Consider the following 22,351-nt stretch of genomic DNA (forward strand, 5'->3'; position numbering starts at 1 on the left):
ACGTGTTTCAGTAGTAGTAGTAATAGTAGTATTTGACGTGTTTCAGCCTAAATGTGATGCTGCTGTTGCTCACAGAGCCAAAGATAATATCCCTTTCTAGCTAATGTTAGCCAAATTCGCTAGCTATGCTGAGTTAACGTAGTACGGCACATGCATGTGCATTCAATCAAAAGCGTTTTTACTCAAATCATCCACGAATATCACGGATGATTTACTGAAGCTATTTTAGCCACGACATGCCAGTCAATACCCAGAAGATGCTGTGATTGTCGTCCCATTACCTTCCCAGCCACCACGCAACAGCAGTGCACATGAATTACTCAACAAAAGGTGACATATGATAAGACACACTCTTAATGCAAAAATCCACATAATCGTTAACAACGCTTTAAGACAGTAGCCTCAGAATAACGTGAACGCTAATGTCATAGCGTTGCTCGTCGGTGAAATGTACATGAGGTTGTGCAAACACCCCCACTCCTCCCAGACAACTAAATATCTAATCGTATTTGATCTAGGCCCTTTTTATATTGGGCTGGCGTTGCTACATAAGAACAAAACATGTCACAATCGTAATATATATAATGTTACCCGCATGCATGTTATTTTGTGTTTGATAGATCCATGCAGGATAACTAATTACCCTTCTGTGGCACCTCTGCTGGGCTTTCTGTTAATTAGCAGTTAGTCCCACTGGTGCCTCTAGATTCTGCAAACTGAATAACCCAAAGCGTGACACATCATGCGTGTGTGAGTCTGCATGGACGACACACACACACACACACACACACACACACACACACACACACACACACACACACACACACACACACACACACACACACACACACACACACACACACACACACACACACACACAGAGAGATAGAAAGGCAGACATGAACAAACCTATTTTCTTTTCATTTTTCTTATGTGAGTGTGACAGACTGAATTATTAATGTGTCAACACACATGCACCCCCCCCCCCATGTAACCAAAGAATATGTTAAAGTTAGTTCAATTAAAATTGTTTTAGAGACACGTGTACGTATTTTGGCCCATTGCTGATTTTCCAAATTGCTGGCATCAGTTCACTTTCTACTTATGTACTTATGTTTACACCTTCGGTTTAACATACAAAAAACTATTAATAGCCTATATCTCATCTGTTTAAAGACTTGATTACATTTTTTGACTCAAGTTTATTTCACCACAGTGTATAGTATACATATTTTGTTGTGTAATATGTTAGTGTATTACATTATACAATCATGTTTCATTGTACATGAATATCAGTGATATGTTTAAACCTTGTTTGCTTCCAACTTCAACGTCTTTCTCTAAAACAACCCTTACTCACTCTGTCTGACAGCCCAGTCTTTCTGTTTAGTTTTAACCTTGTTTTTCTCAATCTGTCTGTATAACTCCATCACTTCCCTCTTTTGCTTTCTCGCTCACTCTTCCTTTCTTCTTTTTTATTTAGCTTGACCAATTCTCTCATGTGCCCCCACACCCGGTCCACCTGTAGTTTCCTCTGAAGGAGACAAAATACCAAGTAGTAATTTAAGTCTTAATGATTTTATGAACCACGCCACCCCATACTTATCTTCAAAAGCAAAGGACATAAAGGAAGTGTGTGTGTGTGTGTGTATGTGTGCGTGTGCGTGTGCGTAATGTCTCCTGGGAGTGTAGACCTAACTGACACAGTACGTGGGGGTTATACGTGTGCTAATTTATGTAGCTGTGTGGGTGGTGGCTGTGTGTGTAATGTGTTTTGTTTTTTCTAGAACCGTCATGAATTTCCCACTGTTACTGCTGTGAATAGCCAATGGAATTCTCCCGACAATTAACAATGACCTTCACAGTGACTCTCTGCTTGTGTGTTGTTGTGTATTACGTGCAGGTGTGTGCACGTTGTTTGTTCATACGGCTACTGTGCACATCATCATAAACATTAATCGGACCCTGAAACCTTACACCATCAGCTTCTTAGCCAACAAACAAAAATAATATTTGTCTGACTGTTATCCTGTGTCCTGGCCAGAAAGCTGAGCAATGTATTTTACTTGAAACGTGTGTATAAAAAACAGATATTTACTCTGGAAACTGTGCAGTTTGCCAGTTTTCATCCATTCTCATGGCATATTAAGTATCGGTTTTGGCAGTAGTGACTGAAGAAAAAGCCTTCTGTGTTTTTGACTACAGGAGTCTAAAACGACATAATCACTATACAGAGACAAAAACCTCCTATGCCAATAAAAAGACAACGTTGGAGTATATGTTAACATGGAGGGAACCACCCAGAAGGTCATAACAGTCATGGATCTGCTGAGAATGTGACCTGATCAGCTTTTCTTTAGTTCCTAATAACACACACTAAAGATGTACCAGTGCAAACAGTTGTCCAGCTGACCCCAGGTTCTAGGTTTGCACCCCAATGAATTCAGTCTACTTGTAGGCGTCATTAAGCAAGATGACCCCTACAGGCTTCCTCATGATATGTGTTTTGAACAAAATCACTCTTAACTAACTATGGTTAAACAAGTCAATATTAAAAACTGAGAATGAAGACTCAATGAAAAGGACCAGGGCGCTTTAACCACTGTGTGTTGTGTTGTTCAGGTCAAAGTGACGCAGGAGTTGAAGAACACGCACACAGACCAGATGACCAGGCTGCACTTCAAACACCAGACAGAGTGCGACCTGCTCGATGATATGAGGTACACCATTCACCCCCCCCCCCACACACACACACACACACACACACACACACACACACACACACACACACACACACACACACAATCAATCGCAAATAACACTCACATACCCACACTGCGCAATTATTTACAATGAAGACATGAAGGAGAAAAGTGTAACTTAATTTGGCCATCTGCTGGTGATGACTGACCATTAGGTTTATTATTCCTATTACAATGTTATTACACACACACACACACACACACACACACACACACACACACACAAAGACTTCTGTCGACAGTCATAGTTTAGTTTAGTTGAGATTTACGGGGTGTATGGAGAGAGGCAGCGGGGAAGAGATCGTACTCTCATTCCAGTTTACTTTTTACACAAGACCGGGGAAACAACGAAGGAATTTCCTGCTGTCTTCTTCCTGCTCTTTCTCTCTCTCTGTCTCTGTTTGCGTCTCTGTCTCTCTGTCTCTACTTTGCTTTCTTTCCTTTCTTTTAATTTTTTTGTGTCACCTTCATCATGTTGCTTTATTTTAAACTCATCAGTAAGGTTTATATTCTTCATTGCTCCTTTTTATTGTGAGTTTGTGAGTTTGTGTGTGTGTGTGAGTGTGTGTGTGTGTGTGTGTGTGTGTGTGTGTGTGTGTGTGTGTGTGTGTGTGTGTGTGTGTGTGCGCACGCACGCACGTGTATTTTTGTGTGTGCTGTCCCATGAATATCTGGCGGATTTCCTTTTTTGGCAGTGGGTGAAAGTGTGTTTCTTTATTCCCTAGCTGTCCAAGTGTTGATTATTTATGACAGTATACTTCTAATGTTCAGCTCTCTATTCTTCATCCTTCTTCTCCACGTATCCGTTTATAATTTTTGCTCTTGCTGTTCTCTCTGTCCTGTCTATTTACAATGCACAGAAAACAATCTGTGCATCAGATGTTAGAAAACAGTCTTCATTCTGAAACAAATTATTCAGATAAAGGATTCATACAAATGCCTACGTTTGTTTTGCGTGTATACTATGCCTGTTGCATATATAGATATTGGCTATCAGTCTTTAACACTGTATTATTACTATTGATGTTGACACATTGGAATCAACCATCATCGGAACTTCTGCGATGGTTCATTCCAATACATCAACCGAACAAGGCTGATCAAGGGATGGGGGGAGTGCAGCCAACTTCAGTGTTGGCTGCACTTTTTGCTGCGAGGGGAAAGCATATGTCAGGTTTGACTCGTCTCTGGCTCTGGTACAGACATGATGGGACTAAAACTGGTGTATTGTGTGAATTCAACCCGAACTGCTATAAATACAGGTGTGAAACAGAAGATCTCATGTCTCAAAACCGCATTGGAAGGGGGACGCGTCTAACCACATTGTCAATGGAGTGTGAACATGACCATCTTTCTATGCATTTACAGGGAAATGGTTGTTTCCAGATGTCTATGCATCGCACATTGCTTAAGACAATGTTTTCCTTTCTACAGAAAGGAAAGTTATTTATATCTTAACAGATGTGACACTGAATTGTTTGCTTAGCACTACAGTATGTTCATTTGCATTACCATGACATGGTGGCTCTTCAATTGGGATTACAACTAAAGACACTGCTCTTCCATTCCATCTCTCCAGTATCTCCCCTGATCTTAAATCCCCACCAATCCTCACAGTGGATTATAACGGGGACAGCAGCTTCATTGAAACCAATTTGTCCCGGCGCTGCGCTGGGCCACTTGTACTGGATCCATTAGCAAAACAGAACCAGACACGATAAAGTTAAAGGACAATTCTGGTATTTAGCACATTGAGCCCCCTTTCTGGGTTGTCTATGATGAAATAGAGTGGTTCAGTGGTTGACACCGAAATTTTGACTATTGGTCCTGTCTCGGGTATTTGGCTCATTTTTAATCGCCCCTGCCTGCTTCAGAATGGTTGGCTACGAGCATTCACAAACCTGTCCTTAAAACAACCCTTAACGTTCGTTCTCAGAAATGTGCAACTCAACGAATGGTTAATGGTTTGTTGATGTTCCAAATCAAGTATCGTATTAGTAAGTATAGTATTTACAAAATGCCAAATAAAAACACGACAGAAACTGTATTTCGCTACGATACTTGATTTGGAACATCAACGAACACCACTAAAGCTCTGGAAGACAGGGGGGCAGTGAGCTTTATCCAGAGAGAGATAGAGAGAGAACAGCAGGGAGTCAGAGAGAGGGAGTCAACTTAACGTCCTCAATCCAGTTAAATCCCTTATACCCTTATGTCTGCCCTGACAACCGCTCACTTTAGGCACACACCCACTCTCCTTCAAATACACATAAACTCTATCACTCTCCCTAGACATGGTGACCCTGTCTCCTTTTTGATATCAAGGAGGATAAAATCAGATTGCAAGGTTAGATGTGGTGTGATATGAGAATGTCATGAGCGTTGATGGACGGCTGGAAGAAGAGCGCTTAGGGTGTCCTCCTATGTTAGTGGGCTGGTGGTCTGATGCTGGTCTCATGAAGGTTGTAAATTAAGCCCATGAAAAAAGCTTCATAAATACTAACCCTGAATCTGTACCACTTTATCTTTTCAACCGATGCTTTTATCTTTCCATCTAGACCTCTCAGAATATGAGCGCAATCTCATATTTGTTCGAAGAACTGTCCAACAGTATTTGCCTTTGCTTAATTTGTGCGACGGAATATGTTGATACAATATCACTATCAACAGTATGTAATCAGTTCTACTGACCAGAGCAGGCACTTCCTAGAATATTGTGGCAACTTCCGCTTAGGTTCCCCTTGTTGTGTTTTTAACAGAGCTTTCATTTGACCAACCCCCTGTCCTGCCAACACAAAGGCCATGTCTGGTGGGTTCAGGCCAAATAAGGTCATTTCAAGTAAATCTTTGGTTCAGGCCAAATAAAGCGTTAATTCAAGATAAGGTATCCTTCACTCTGAACTCCCAAGTTCAGGTACCATGACTGGTTGTGCAGTGCACATGATAATGGTGTACACACTTGGAAGGGTGGGGGTAAGGCTGCAGTAGTTATGACGCGTGGCTCCTTCCCTTGTTGGTGAGGAGGTGGTGAGAACACACATGGTTACGCCATGTGTCGCCACGAAAACACGACCACGCCATTCTGGTTTGCTTTTTTATTTTTCAAACTCCTTCTGTCCTTCCCTTTCCTCCCCTGCTTTTTTCTCCCACTATTGGTCCATTGTTTGTTGCTGTGTAGTTTATCGGTTTTCAATGTGTGATCCACATGTTTCTGTTTCTTACTCCAGCGCTCATGTCATATATGTCACATTTCATAGTTCATATACCAAATTTGTAATGTGAAAACAAATAGGCCTGGAAAGGCATGAACAAGGACACCATTTTTGTCCGATTCACAGAGCTCTGCAAACCAATAATTTCATTTATTTGGTAGATCGGGCTTCTTGAGCCACATAGGGTGTGTGTGTGTGTGTGTGTGTGTGTGTGTGTGTGTGTGTGTGTGTGTGTGTGTGTGTGTGTGTGTGTGTGTGTGTGTGTGTGTGTGTGTGTGTGTGTGTGTGTGTGTGTCAACCATGCAGTGGAAAGGTGTTTCACCTTTGCCAAAATGCCCACAGGCCTGATTCTCCTCTGCCGTCCATCACACATTTACTAGGTCTATGTCAAATATCTAAATCTTCAGACTTCCGATTACTGCCGCCCACAGCTGTAAACCCTGCTGTTCAAAGAGGACAAATATAAATATTTGACTAAATCACAAGTGCACATAAATTCCATAATTCTGGGCTTGTTTTGTGAACATATAATTACAGACTGTGTTATTGTGTTAGCTTTGAGCCAAGCATTTCACTTAACACCTTTAGTATCAATTTGTCGGGCTGTGGGGGTTGTATTCTTGTACATGTAGAATCATTTTGGGAATATGAGGAGAAATCCTCATCCTGAAATGATGAAAGAACCCAGACCGGAGCTTTAATTTTATCAGATGTTTTTTGGTCAACATGTGTAATAGATAGCAAGAATAAAAAGCAGCAATCGTGCGTATTCACAGTGGAACTGTTGTGTGTTTGCTGTCTTTGGAAACCTAGAAATGCCTCTCTTTCTCCAGGTTGGGTTTTAACCACAGTTAACCTTTGGATCTCCCAATATGGTTTTTGTATTTTAAGTAATCCAATGTTTTCCCCCACGAAAGGAAGCTAATAGCTTTACCAATGAATATGCCTTATCTTGCACTGAGCCAAAATCTACTTGTTTTGTCCCCTTAAGAGATAACTCACTCAGTGAGAGTAACTGTACGAAAGGCATACTTGGTAAAAACATTTAGGTTTAGGATGATTACAGTCAGGCTGGGTATATTTAAATTCCAATTTACTTAGATTTATTTGAAATTAGTAACTGCAGTGGTAATATTATAACATTGAATATAATACATTCAATAAACATAATCATTTTGAGCTGTAGTTTGATGGGAGACTTTGAGTAAATATAATTGTATGGATTATGAACTCTGGTTGCACTTTGGTGAGCCAGGACGGGCTCTGGCCTGGTTGGTTAAAGTGCCTGTCAAGTTAACAGGAGGAGATCATGGGTTTGATCCAAGCAGAACTTTTTCAACAATCGTACACGATGAACTTTGTCTGTTAATTGCTTATCTTTGGGTTATCCTGGCTGTAGAACCTACTGTGATATTACAGTGTAATATCCCTAGGACATTTTAGAAGGCCTGAAGGCCTGTTCTCCTGGCCAAATCGTGATATCCTTGTTGTTAACATAGGAGGCACTGTGGCTTAGATGGTTAAAGCGCCTGTCTAGTAAACAGGAGATCCTGGGTTCGAATCCCAGCAGAGCCTTTTCAAAAGCTACTGTTGTGACTTGTACACAAAATTGAGGCCAATGCTGGTCAGTCAATCTGAGTGTGAACCCAGCCTAGGTGTTTACATTTGCTAATTTTAATTATTGGTTGATTTGCTTTGTTTTTATCATACTAAACTAATACCAAACTACATTTTTTTACTAATTATTTTTATGATACTTCATACTAGGGATGCTCCAATCGAGTTCGAGTGAACTCGATAGAAGGCTAAATTGCCGGCGAACCAAGCTACCGTCTCTAGCCTAGCCTTCTCTCTGAAGGACGCTACCGTGTGTTGCATAGCAACCGCCGTACACTTTGCCGGCAGCCAGGAGGGACTACTTTTTTGTATTTGTTAAAGAAAATGCTTTTCCGACTTTCTAGCTTTTTCAAAATTGAGGGTGTCTATGACTTTCATTTCGCCATACTTACGTAACCGTTTTATAAAAGCAATAGATCACTTCAGTCAGTGGTATACGGTCATTATACCACAGTTAAGGGGGTCGCCGTCCCTCCACTGCGTGTCAGGACGGACAACGCCCCTTAACTGTGGTATAATGAGCGTATACCACAGCCTGTCGTGATCCATTGCTTAAATATACCCTGTTTAGGACATGGCATGTATTTGCTTGAAAACGGCAACTGGAATCGGCCATGAGACATCATGAACATGATGTTGAACAATGTGTATGACAATATATTTGAGCTTAATTTCAAGATATTTGCGTGAGACAAAATATACCTGAATTCACATGAAAATTGACATATTTATTTTATATTCAAACATCTTCATTAACATATGGCTTGAGTCCAAAGTAATTTCAGTTAGTGTAATTTCAGGGGCTAGTAGACGATGCATGTTTGTGCTTAAGTTGCCATTTTCTACACAAATACTACTTATGTTTATTAAAATGGATTCTCTGTGTGAGGCTCAAACTCACAACCTTCAGATTACGAGACTGACACTCTGCCTACTGTGCCAACAAGGCCTGAGCGCTCAGTGAAGCATGAAGGGTCCAGAACGCTGAGCTGAGGGGGAGATGTTGGGGGAGCCCACTGGAGGGGAGGAGTCAAATTTCAACCGACTGCTGAAGTATGTGCACAGCACATGCTGCAACCCTTCACAGCAGAGGACTGCAGACGCTCTGCTATTCTGCTGCCAACCTGTTTATCTGGGATTTGACGTGATAATAAATACATTTTCCATCCACATTAGCATCCATTAACAAACATACTAATATACATGAAGCTCCACCATGCATTGCCAGTGAGGGCTCCAGAATACGCTCACAATAAAAGGGGCTTCCATTTTTGCGTCTGAGCTGTAATTAGCATGGAGGGGTTTGACGGTAATTACGCTGTCTGTCTATAGCTTGAGAGTGCCTCTCTTTCTTTTTATTGCCCCGCTGCTCCCACCTCCTCTGCTGCGCCACACGTTTGATATATTTAGATGTGTCAGGCTTCAGCTTCTTCATCAGTAGTTCTCACGCCCTGGGAACCTCTAACCACCGTAGGCCAAAGGAATTTAACCACAAACAAACATGGAAATCACTTCCTGTTCAACAACAACGGTGCTTTAATGTTTACGTTACTGATTACTAGGGTTGTATGTGGTTAAGGCCCACACAAATCAACCTTTATTAAGATGGTCGTTTTGATTATTGGTGAAAGTTACATACAATGTTCAAGCAACATTTTCTTTTATTAAAAAATGTACACGAAACGTATCCCCATCGTGTAAAGCAAAAGTTATCCCAAAACAACAAATAGACCGAACAACAGTTTACACCAGGTGACTGGCCTTTGAGGTTTGTCATTAAAATGTTAATTACATCGCATATGATTGCTAATGTATACTTTGATAGCCTTGATAGCTTAAATGAAATCAAATAGAGTTGAAGACCAAAAGCCATTGATGCCTTTTACACCCGATACGTCCCCAAACCTACATGACCCATGTTCTGTCTCCTATTCTTAAATGTATTTTGTTTTTCAAGGGGGACTGACAAGGAAAACCCAACTTGCTGTTGAGGGCGGAGGGCCAAACAAATAATATCTCGCCTTCTAGAGCCACATTTTCTTATATATGATTTATAATACATTGGCTAGCGAGATAAAAAAAAGCATATGAGTGTATTGATCTAGAATACAGCTCAGTGATTAATACAGAGTAGATAAAAAATACATGAAAGACATTAGACAGCCACTTGTAGCACTGTTGTCAGAGTTTTGAGAGCTGTTTTCAGAGCTAACTGTGCATGTTCGGAGTGTTTGAATATATCTGGAGATAATGCAGGCCTGTGGGTGATGGGATTCCCAAATTGTCCAATTACAACCAGCCCTGGAGCCCTATAGAGTACTTGTTCAGGCCCCTTCCGCCGTCCCATAGGACCCTATTTCGGCAAAAATATTTATGGTAGTGAGACAAACGGCGAGAGACAAATATATCTTTTGATCCTGTTCCAAATTGTGCCATGAAATGCATTATAATGAAACACAACATGTTTTTTGTATATTCAAATGATGTTTGTCGTCAAACAGTAAAGTAACATTTTGTTTTGTGTTACTGTTTAACCACTCAGTGCACTACATCTCTCGTCACCAACACCAACATGTATTTTGCCTGATGTGTATTATCCAGCAACTCCTGGTCCTTTTATCAGCCGGGGATCGAGAAAACAAGCAAAACTGGTTGTTCGTTTAACTACATCCACATAAAACACACAGCCATCAAAATCATATTTTGTACTTCAATATTTTTCCATCTTGTACTTCAATATTTTTACGACAAACTGACTTTCTTGACTTTCAAAATGATCTGTTCAATTCTCAAACATAATATGTGTATTTCATGGCACAAACAGGATCAAAAAATAATTTGTCTCTTGCCATGGACTATTGTACATATGTTTTCCCTCATGGGGGGACAGCATGAGGGGTGTGACTTTGGCACTCCACATTGTCCAGGTCTGCATTAGCCCGTATAAAAACTGATACAACCTATGTATAGAAACAATGACATTTTCTCAATCTCTTAAGCCTCAAATGTGAGTAACCAATGCTGTATTTACTTCAGAATAAAATGTGAGCCATTTGCCATGTCTGGTCCTTTGATCTCGACAATTATCCCCTTACATACTTATATATTTCCCTTTTGGACATTCCTGAGCTGAGATAAGACCTGGTTCTGCTGCCCGGATGCTGTGGGATGTCTGATACCCGGAGCAGCAGGGCGGGGGACTGCAATCTACGGGATTTCTTTGAATACAGTCCACGGCAGGACTTCCTGCCTTCTTGTGTCATGCGGTGGTTGCCAAGCTCATTCTCTTGTATATTAAAGTCATCTCTAACTTTAATTAACCCATATATATTCTGAGCTAAAAGGGTCCGGCCCGAAAGGGTCTGGCCGCTAGCACAAAACGTCCCGCCACCCACACTGTGTTTTACATCACTGCCTTTACCATGCACTTTACTTGCACTTTCTTCTTGTGCAAGAAAAAGATTTGGATCTTTCCAAATGCTAAAGCTCTCACTGCTCTCTGTCTCCCTTTCGTTAGGAGTTACACTCTGAAGAAAGGACAGCTGGAGAGAGACTATGCCCAGGTAAGAGACTAAGAGACACCAAAACATGTGGTGATGTTCTGTGATGGTCTGTGATGGTCCTCTGTTATAACCAATCAAACAAGTCTATTTATATTGATGGGTTACTTAAACGCTGATGCCAGGCAGCTGAAGGGGTGGTCATCTTAACTGTCGAACACAATTGTGGAGCTCACTAAAGCAAGTTCTCTGAATCAATTCTTACCCTATTTTGCTGCCATAATAAATGTAGCCAAAGATATTTGGCGGGCGGACCAGGAATGAGGCAACTGCTGCAAAGGATTTTGACTGTGTGTAGCCAACTGCATTTCAAATTTATTAGACCGGGTCGCTTAAAAGTCAGACGATGAGTACCAATACTGATCAAGTTACAAGGCTGTAGACGGGTTATGTGCTGTGGATACCCATACCTTTACTCTGCTAAAAAAGGTGATATAAAAGAGCAATTGGCCCTTTAACACCTAATGGAGCTAAAGCCGGTTTAAAAGGTTGTGAGATGCCTACAAACAGGTGAACTAATCTAAGTGTAGGGCCATTAGAAAATAAAACTCTTAAAGATCTGCATTTACATCTGCTGTGCCACCTGCCGAGTTCATTAACATCCCCTGGTGGTTAAGCTTTATCCCTTCTAGCTTCTCGTTGCTCAAGAGAAACAATCCAATACATTCTGAACCGATTTTTTGGAATGGATTTTTTTAGGATTAGTTCAATAACGATAACGAAATGCCATCCACTTTTATTTGACACCGTCTATCAATGTGGATAGATCATATATTCCCAGTGTTACAATTGGGAATTGATTTGGCAATAGGGTCTAAATAAACACTAGCAGTGGGCCTAACAAATCAGGGTTGAATATGATGTGCAGAGGGCTGAGGCTGGGGGGTGCGGACTGGAGCATCGCGCTGTACAGTGGCAGCAGACGTCAGCCCCACTGTACGCATCTCACACCCTGGAGACTCCCTGGTGCTGCTCAGCATAAGCCGCTCCTTCTCTCACGTTCATAGGACTGCACACATGTCAAGACACACATGCACACATGCACGCAAACACACGCACACCGAAAAGCTCTCTGCTGCAAAACCATGCTGTGCACCCAGCCTCAGTTGAAGCACATTCCAATAGATAGTCAATCTTGGCGATCACACACACACACACACACACACACACACACACACACACACACACACACACACACACACACGCACACACACGCACATGCACACACACACACACACACACACACACACAGAGTCAGACACACACACACACACAATCTGAGTGAGTGGTGGCAGGGGAGACAGCAATGAGTTCTGTTCTAAAAACATTATTTTGTCAACACATTCATGCACAGTCCCCTCACTTCCAGCTGTGTGCAGCTGTTCACACAAATTGCCTTTGTTTACTGTCCCCTCCGTTCTCTCAGCACACTGTGCGCGCACACGTGTGTATTGTTTATTGTGTGCAGTCTGTATGTTTCACTGTGTGTTTATTTGTTTTAGGCTTGTCTTTGAGGGCATGCCATGGATTCTGTTTGTGTGCATGTTTCGTGTGTATGTGTATACAAGTAGTCATGTGTATAGATTTAGTTTGTATACAAGTAGGATATGACGTGCCTTAAGGGACATTATCTAAACCTACCGGGCATGCATATGCACTTTTGCTGTCACATAATATCTGACAAAATATCAGCCAAACCGAGACCAAACTAATATACTATACTGAAAACCTCACCCATGTACAAGTGAGATGCTGTCACGCAAACAAACTACAAGCCATGCCCACATACATACCTGAATATTGAATATACTGAACACAATTAATGAAAGAAAAAGCTAATTTCTTCTTATCAATTTGATCAAAATGAATTAGATTGCTGAAAATATTGTATTATCCCCTGAGAAGTGAAAGTATGCCATCCATTTTGTTTTGGCAGACAGAATTTTGACATATCTGCCCAGATCAGCCCATGGTTAGCATGTCTTGATGGATAGTGAAGTGGGGTAGAAAAACATATTTTTCAATTTCTATTTCTCACAGTTTTAGCCTTTAAGTGGATGGAGAAGGTGAAACATTTACATTTTTTAATTTTCACACTCATTTTGCAAATCTGGGTCCAACAGATTTCAGTTTTACTCGGACATCACTGAATGGTGAGCTCACCTGACAGCACATAGAGTACCCACTGAGATAGTGGAAGAGAGAGAGGGAGACAGAAAACGGAACAAGAGAGATTGAATAACGCGGAACAGCCACAGAGGACACCTGATTGGGAATTGGATAAAAGGAGAGAGAGATGAAGAGTTGTTCAGATTGCAAGATGCTGATAGAGTAAAAGACATTTCAGAGAGAGAGAGAGAGAGAGAGAGAGAGAGAGAGAGAGAGGCAAGTTTGCACAAGAGAGCAAGCGATGCAACCATTATTTGGTCGACACAAAGATAACAGAGAAGTGAATCCCAGATTGGAGTCGTCATTGAATTCTTCTTTCTAATGCTAACTAGGATAAGCAGCTGTCAATCAAAGGCCTGCTCGTCGCATTATTATTGTGATACTGCTGGCTTTAAGTCAATGTGCATTTGTGCGTGTGCGCGTGTGTATGTGTGTGTGTGTGTGTGTGTGTGTGTGTGTGTGTGTGTGTGTGTGTGTGTGTGTGCGTGTGATGGTGAATTTGTGTGTGCTGTATTCCCCTCCCACACTCAACATTTCTGAAATAGTTGTACTGGGTCACACTCCACTGGACTGCCCGAAAAGGCCAGCATGTTCTGTGTGTGTCTGTGTGTGAGTCTGTGTGTGTCTGTGTGTGTGTCTTCACTTTTGTGCCTTTTTTTGTGCAGTTCTGCTAAACGAGCCCCTGTAAGCTGTGTGTGTGTGTGTGTGTGTGTGTGTGTGTGTGTGTGTGTGTGTGTGTGTGTGTGTGTGTGTGTGTGTGTGTGTGTGTGTGTGTGTGTGTGTGTGTTGACATTTTACCGGACTTTGTTTACCGAGTTTCACAATATCAAGCACCTTCATGTATTGGATAAGGCTTCTCATTTCCTCTTGCTTCTTACAATGCAAAGAAGTGCCAAGGCTAAAAATATTGTTTACGTGCAGCAACTAACTTCTTTAAATTAAGTTATTGATTTATGGAAATGTATTGAATTCCTCTCCTCTCCTCAGTCTGGACTATACATGTCTGCCTGCTATTCTCCGCACTGCAGATCGCCTCCCTCCTTCCCTCCCAGCTTCGCTCTCCTCTCCCCCCTCGCTCCAGAACCTCCTCTCAAACCGATTTAACGGAACACTGTGCATTAGTGTACATTAGTGTACATCCTGAGCACAGGAAGAACTTGTGCACATGCACACACTCGCATGCACACACACACACACACACACACACACACACACACACACACACACACACACATACTGCAGATGCATGTAAACAAGAAACTGTCACACACACGCACACAATGCTAGTGTTTGTCCCTTAAGTGCTCATGTCTGAGAGAGGGATAGAGAGAGAGAGAGGGAGAGGGAGAGTGAGGTAGAGTGAGAGGGAGGGGAAGAGAGAGAGTCAGATGTGTCAAGAGCATCATTTCCGATTTCATGTTTGTCTTTCACGTGTGCATGTGCTCTGACCCCATTGGTCCTCCCTACCAGACTCCATATCTCTCCTCACCCATGCTGCAATTGACCAGAGGCTCAGCCCCGTGATTACTGTCACTTTCTTTTCACCCTTCCCTCATCTCTTTCTTTAATTCTATCCATTTATCCATCTAGCCATCCATGTCTGTTAACTTAGTTTGGGTCTTAAATAAACCTCACTCAAGCAGCGTTCTGTATGCACACTTCCCCTTTATAACATCTGTGGCAGCCTCCATTTAGACTTGGACCCGGTTTTCTTTTATTAACCTGTGCCCAAAAAAAAACCCCAAAGGGGTTTCCACCATTGCCCATTTCCACGTAATCTGGGATCTGCCATCTCTCCCCGTGGTCCACTAAGCAAGGCCTCACTCTTAACCCCGTTTAGCTCAGCTGAGGAGGGCTTTTAATATAGTCCAAGGCTGGCTTCCACTACCCTGACATCTTCCTGTGTCTTAATGGGGATGTCTGCATAAGCAGTTATCTTTATTAGGGCGCTGTGCCGCAGCCTTGGTGGTGAGAGCCCCGTTACGCTGCGTCTGTGAACTAGAAGCACTTCCAGGTCTAGGCTGCAGAGCATCTCTAATAGTGGGCAGCCCTGTCACTGGTCTGCTCAGTCTCCCCCCGTCATAACCAGACATGAGGCTCCCTTTTGCAAGAGTCCCACGACTCCCACCCATGATATTAAAACAAAAATAAGAGAGCGAGATAGAGAGTGGAAAAAAGAAAACAATGATCGACTCTGTCAGAAGCATTCTGTTCAAGGGATCAAGGGACAGAATGTCAATGTCTATGTTATAGAGTTTAGACAGATCCATAGAGCCCTGAAAAATAAAAACATAATCCATGTTTCTTCTGTGACAGGAACACAGTATGTTGGGTCCATATGGATAATCAAGCATCTTGTAGTCCGCACAGAGCAAGGCATCAGGCCTCCAGTTCTTCCTCTGTGGGCTCTCCCTATGGGACTCAAGGAGAACTCCATATTAATCGTGTCCGATGAGCTCCCAGAAAAGTTAAAAAGAATCTGTTTAGATAACCATCAATCAAGAAACCATCAATCCCTAGCGCAAGGCCAGTCGTGGTTAGTTCCTCCAGTGAGAGACCATGATATAAACCAGAATTCAGTGGTGGCTGGTCTTTCAACAGAGCTGTGGTGCACTGTGGATCACAGTCACCTTCTCTACAGAGGTCTGTTTAAAACCCCGTCACATGGCTCCTTATCGCAACTGGATCGTTTGTACCCGTTCCATCCTGGGGGCTTTAGACTGTTCAATTGATTTCTGGAAGCGACACAGAGTCCTCCCGGTCCGCTAACCTCCCCTAGTGGAGGACACGGCTCCTCAGCCAATGGATGACCTGCTGAGGCGTGTGGGCTGTCGCACTGATCCACCTGTAGCTGCGCTTCCAACCCCGCAGGAAGACATCTGTCGCCTAGTTCTACCTGTTGGGCGTGCATATGTGTTTATTTGCAAGATCGCGACACTCGATATCACACCTCCAACTTCCTGTGCTCCTACAGACGGTATTATTTGGATCCCCGTGTTTGAAGTGTCTGCGATGGGGTCTTCTAGAAACATAAATGCTTGTCTCCTTGATTATGGCAAACAAGTTGAATTGTTCCTGAACAGGCGTTCCACCTTTCCAAGTCACTGTAGCTCCTGCTCAAGCACCGCATTTTTAATGAACAGTCAGTACACCTGATACTGTGGGGACCGTTGTGAATAAACACCCAGCTTTCGATTACAAGCCTAAACCATTTCAACCACAGCTTGATTCACCCGGGAGGCATAGGCTTTATATTGTCGCCCGCTCTCCTCCCCCGTGGGCAGCCAGCGGCAACAACCTGCTCTGCCGTCACGTGGAGAACGGGAGCCACCAAAAGCCTGACCAATGGGTCGCGAACGGCGCCCGTCAAACCGATCATCACACAGCAATAGTTTGTAAGGGGGGGGAAAAAAAAAAAACGTACCTGATGCAGAGAGCCACGTATCTCAAGGAAGGAAAAAGAAAAAAAAAAAAAGTACAAACCGAAAATGAAATATTCCGCCACTCCTCCACACACTCCCTCACACCCTCTGCTCCCAGCATGCACCACGCCGGATGGAGAGAGAGAGTGAGGGAGGGAGAGAGAGAGAGGGTGTCAAGGTGACTGCGTGCTGATTGGTTCCGTTGGCTGGCAGAGAGAGTGGTCGAGGATCGAAAAGGGTTGGGGGGGGGAGATATGGAGATTGATCGTCCAACACTCCCACCCACCAACCCCCTGTCTTAACCCCTCTCCCTTGCTGATCACTATGGACCAGTGGCGGATGGTCAGCAAACAGCTCAGTTTTTTATGAAGCCAAACAAGCAAGCGTCCCTGCCTCCCTCCTCCTCCTGCTCGACCGGTGCGCCGATGGATCTCCCCCTAGTATGGATATTTGTCAGCAGACACTGGAATTCTGCCTGGTGTGCGACGAGCAATTGTTTTGTCAGAGACAGAGACGAGGAGGATCGCGGCAGACAATAGTCTGGGTGGATTCAGTCGGCCACTTTATCTCTCTGAATGTCAATTAGCCAACATCTTGTCTATCACTGCCGCGCAGGCAGACACTCGCAGGCGCACACACACACACACACACACACACACACACACACACACACACACACAGACATACACACGCACATGCACATGCACACTCACTCATTCTCTCCTTGTCTCCTCAGGATATCCTGATGTTTGAATACCCACTGTGCCACTGGAGTCATAAAAACAGGATGTGTGCTTGCCCGTTTGTGGGTGCATGATTGACGCATGCGTAGGCGTAGCACATGTTCTGCCGTGTATCTATGCGTGTGTTTTTGTGTCTTTGCATACATGTAGGCCTTCACGCTGGTGTGCTTTAGAAAGTGCGCGGTCCCCGGCTCACCTAGACTACACAGGGAAGGGCAAAGGGGTTGCTATGGCAACCTTCCTTCCAGGTGGTTGTATGATGACATCTGCACTGAGGGGAGAGGATCGTTGGGGGGGGGGGGAAGAGAGAGAGAGAGAGAGAGAGAGAGAGAGAGAGAGAGAGAGAGAGAGAGAGAGAGAGAGAGAGAGAGAGAGAGAGAGAGAGAGAGAGAGAGAGAGAGAGAGAGAGAGAGAGAGAGAGAGAGAGAGAGAGAGAGAGAACAAACAAACTGAACCACGTGCCATCTAGGTGGCTTTAGGGTTCCTCCGATTATATTCTATACTGTAGAATTGACGCAGGAAAAGCAGGTTTTTACCACACGGTCAAATCAGTCTGACCAGGTGAGGCTGATCAAACCAATAACCACACACAGTCCACATAAACCAACAAACACACAGAAGCTCGGACAAACAAGCAGACCCACTGACCAACACACGGGCAAAAGTAGCTCTCCCTCAATACAAAGAACGCAGACACAGATCCTTATCAGACAGTTCTGATTTCAAAGCAAAGTCGGAGAGGCGTGCTCGGTGACTTCAGGGAGGAAATCAAATGCCAATATTTGGGGACTAATGAAACACAGTAAACAATCGGCTTGTGCTTTCTACTGCTCTATACCGTTTCATCCTCACATGTTCAGTATTGTGACTCGGTATTAGAAGTAGTGTTGACTGATCGTGGCCCGCATCGTATTTTCATAGTCATTGCGATGACGTGACCATATCACACATAATACGCGCAATAGAATGCCTGAACTGTGATCAATTGTATATTTACAGGTGCCATAGTGGTGCTGGTTGTAAACTATGCATTGTCTAAATCACAATTCATATCGTCATCGCAATATGCAACGTGACTGTGGCCCGCATGTTTCGCTCATCACGCAGCCCCGATTAGAAGCAAGAAAAAGTTGTAATGCTATGTTTAGCTCCGTCATCATAGTCTGCCTATGTCACACACCAACCATGGTCTCCCAGAACTGGTGACCTAAGTAATGTGCAGGGAGGGATCTCTATCCACTTCAGCCATATTTGGAATGGGGAGAGTCTCTGTTATTCTGTGATTCAGGAATCTGACCTCATGGTTTCTCCCTTCCCTTCAAGGAGAAGGGAGAGACCAAAAGGGAGTGCCACTGGGCGTTTTGTATAGTGGTCAATGCTGTGTAGGCTGATCTAATCCTGATGATTAGCCCTCCTATCCACGGGCCATCTTATCTCCTTCTGGTGTCAGTAGGGTGTGTTCTAGCACAGGTACAGTAGCTCTGAATATATGAAGGCTGCTGCTGTTTATAGAGGATGGAGATAGAAAAGCACAGCTGGCCAATCAGTGAACCCGGTGATTGTTACTGATCACTCACTGGCTGGCTGCCTCACTGGCCGTCACGGACTGTCCCTTACTCAGTCGGACGCTTGCGCATATGCAGACGCGTGCATGCACAAGCACACACACATGCATGCACGCACGCACACACGCACACACACAGCCTTTATCCAAAAACATTCACACCCACTCCACCCTTCCCTGGAGAGTGAGTGAAGTTGACTGTTTGTTGTCATGCGTTTCATATTTGTTTGTGGGGCTGGGTTTTGGCAAGGAGCTCACGATAGGATACGTATCAAGATGCATGGGTTACGACACAAGTCGTTTGAAGATACATTGCGTGACTGCAGTACTCCTCATAATTAAAGTCAAAGCTTTAAATGACCTGGACATATCCATAGTCAATGCTGATTGATAGTGATTTCAAAAATGTTAAATAAAATAATAAAATCACATCCTATAACTGATATATTTTACAAATACAAATACAAATGCTGGCCAGCCCGAACCTCTCTTTGTTTGCTTGAATCTTACTTTCGTCAATCCCAAAATCCCTCCCACTCATCAGGGGATAGTGAAAAAGCTATTATATTATTCTATTACTCTATTACCAAAAATGTTAATTAGCAGTACAAGATCACTTCTTGTGCAAAAATGACACCATAATCTTGAGTAAATAAATAAATAAATTAAAACTGCGCGCAGTGATGAACGGGACCTTGCACCGGCTTGCGGCCGCGTCGCGTGCCGTCGTGACATGTGCGCACATGTTACGAAGGCACGTGACGCGGCCGCAAGCCGGTGCGAGGTCCCGTTCATCACTGAGCGCAGTTTTAATTTAAATTTTTCGCGAATTTATGTAATCTGTAGAAGCAGATGAGATAAATTCCCTAGTAGGAGTTTGTTGAAATACAAGGCGAAAAAGTGAAAAAATTCCATTAAAACTGCCAACTTTGACGGCATGCCACGGACACACCCTTCAACGTACAGTCACAAATAACACAGCGTTGGTTGAGCTCCATTTTCTGACTGTACTGACCAATTGTGAAGCAGATCCTATAAATTCCCTAGGAGTTTGTTCGTTCAAATACAAGACCACGGAATTATTCAAAATGGCCAACTTTGACGGCACGCCACAGACACGCCCTTCTACGTACGGTCACAAATAGCACGGCATTCATTCAGCAACATTATTCAAGTGTACTGACCAATTTTGAAGCAGATCTGATAAAATCCCTAGGAGGAGTTAATTCAAATACAAGACCACGGAATTCAAAATGGCCAACTTTGACGGCACGCCACGGACACGCCCTTCAACGTACAGTCACAAATAGCACGGTGTTGGTTCAGCACCATTTTTTGACTACTGACCAATTTTGAAGCGGACACGCCCTTCAACGTACAGTCACAAATAGCACGGCGTTGGTTCAGCACCATTTTTTGACTGTACTGACCAATTTTGAAGCAGATCCGATAAATTCCCTAGGAGGAGTTAGTTCAAATACAAGGCTAAAAAGTGAAAAAAATCCAAATGGCCGCCGAGAGTGAAAATAAAAAATGAAAATATTTTCATAATTTAATAATTTTAGTTATGAAATTTCATATTCATAACTATTACGGTGTCTGCAGAGTGATTTACCCTGACACCAGAGCCTGTGGCGGCCATGTTGTTTTTCCAATCGACTTTATTTTACTTGAGCAGTTGGAACTTTGGTCCCCAACGGCCACTAAGTCGGTCCCGCTCAAATCAAACATTCCGTCTATGAACTGTGGCGATTTTAGTGACAGGCCACGCCCATTTCGATGCCACGCCCCATTTGGAAATATGTTGACTTTATCTTGTTCAGAATTTGATTCTGAACAACTTTTGTATTGGGGTCAACATCATAGGAGTCCAACTTGATGTTGATATGAGCAATTAACTATTTTCGCGGTTTAAACCACACCCCTTTTAGAACTCAATGGCTCATGGGTGCTTTAAACTTTATTGTACAGACTAATCCTTTGGTCAGATTGAAGATAATGGGCCAGAGATGATATGGGCAAAATGATTTTTGTCAAAGTCGAAAATCCTGGGATCGTTAGGCAATTTACTGTTTTTAACTAAATTCAAAATGGCGGCAAATCTGGGACCCGGAAGTTATACGTTCTTGAGGCATATTTGTTCAACATGTGGATATGCATGTGTGGGCAAAGTTTCATCAGTGTAGGTCAAACCGGTGGCGAGATATGCTTGTGCAAATCAGTGTAATTTTTGCTGTGTGCTAATCTTGGGTCAACCTCTACGCGTCTAGTGAGTTTTGTAAAAAGCGTGCGATCGGTAGGGCATGTGCAATGCAAACGCGGCGGAATATAAATAATAAAAAAACATTGAGAATTACAATAAGTTGCCTTCGCACACTTTGTGCTTGGCACCTAATAATAAGAAACATAGCAAAAACAATAGGGACCTTGCAGGTTCCTGCTCGGTCCCTAATTAAATCATCTATAGCTGGCATTCGTGTATCTATACAATGTTAGCACGCCAAATAAACTACTCTTAAGCTAGAGCAGCTCAGGCCAGACTTCCTTCACTAACAGGCCAAGCGTTGAGCTCCGGAGACATTGAGAACCAAATAATGAGAGAGGATATTGAGTGTACAGTTTGTATATAGAAAGTATCAGGACAAAAGTGCAGAGGAAAAGCAGACATAAGCAGCAGAGGAAAAGTTTCACAACAATAATGAGTGAAAGGAGGTGAAGAAAATGAAAATGGCATGGACGATGCTTATCGAGGGTTCCCCATTAACGCAGATTAAAGCGTGTGGAATTCAATGCAACAGGATTGTGTGTGACGATAATGGGGATGGCAAGTGGATTAGAGCGAGAGGGAGAGAGATACGACACGCGACAGCAGCCAAGGAGAAGGAAGCACATTCAATTTGGAAAGACTAAGCTGGAGAGAGACAAGAGAGAGATGGAGATTGGTAGGAGAGGGAGATTGAGCGAGGCGGGAATGGGGGATGGTGAAAGGCAGGAGATGTAGGTGGAGAGAGATGGAGAGACAGGAGAGAGATGGAGGGACAGGAGAGGGATATGGAAAGAGACAGAGATGTGGGAACAGGAGAAGGATATAGAAAGAGACAGGAGAGAGATGGAGGGACAGGAGAGGGATATGGAGAGAGGCAGGGGAGAGTTGGAGGGACAGGAGAGGGATATGGAGAGAGGCAGGGGAGAGATTGACATACTTTGTAGGGTGTGGATGTGTGGAGGGGACAGAGAGAGTTATGGGGGGGTTGTGTTGTCCTGGAGACGTGTTTGGAATCATGGGAGACTAAGGTTCCATG

The 22,351-nt window shown here is 43.3% G+C and overlaps 1 protein-coding gene and 1 non-coding gene across 2 annotated transcripts in view; both read left to right on the forward strand.

Annotated features, from left to right (window-relative positions):
* fchsd2 (FCH and double SH3 domains 2) overlaps window positions 1-22,351 on the forward strand; it is a 52,410-nt gene that overhangs the window by 228 nt on the left and 29,831 nt on the right. Inside the window, exons 2-3 of the mRNA XM_084467500.1 lie at window positions 2,623-2,720; window positions 11,109-11,154. Of these exons, the coding sequence (XP_084323626.1) occupies window positions 2,623-2,720; window positions 11,109-11,154 (144 nt within the window). The remainder of the gene's footprint in view (window positions 1-2,622; window positions 2,721-11,108; window positions 11,155-22,351) is intronic.
* On the forward strand, window positions 7,476-7,549 carry AC3HAE_012573 (transfer RNA threonine (anticodon AGU)). Its single transcript has one exon. It is a non-coding gene; the product is annotated as a tRNA-Thr (tRNA).

Source organism: Micromesistius poutassou (assembly GCF_964030765.1).
Source record: "Micromesistius poutassou genome assembly, chromosome: 4".
Taxonomy (NCBI): Eukaryota; Metazoa; Chordata; class Actinopteri; order Gadiformes; family Gadidae; genus Micromesistius; species Micromesistius poutassou.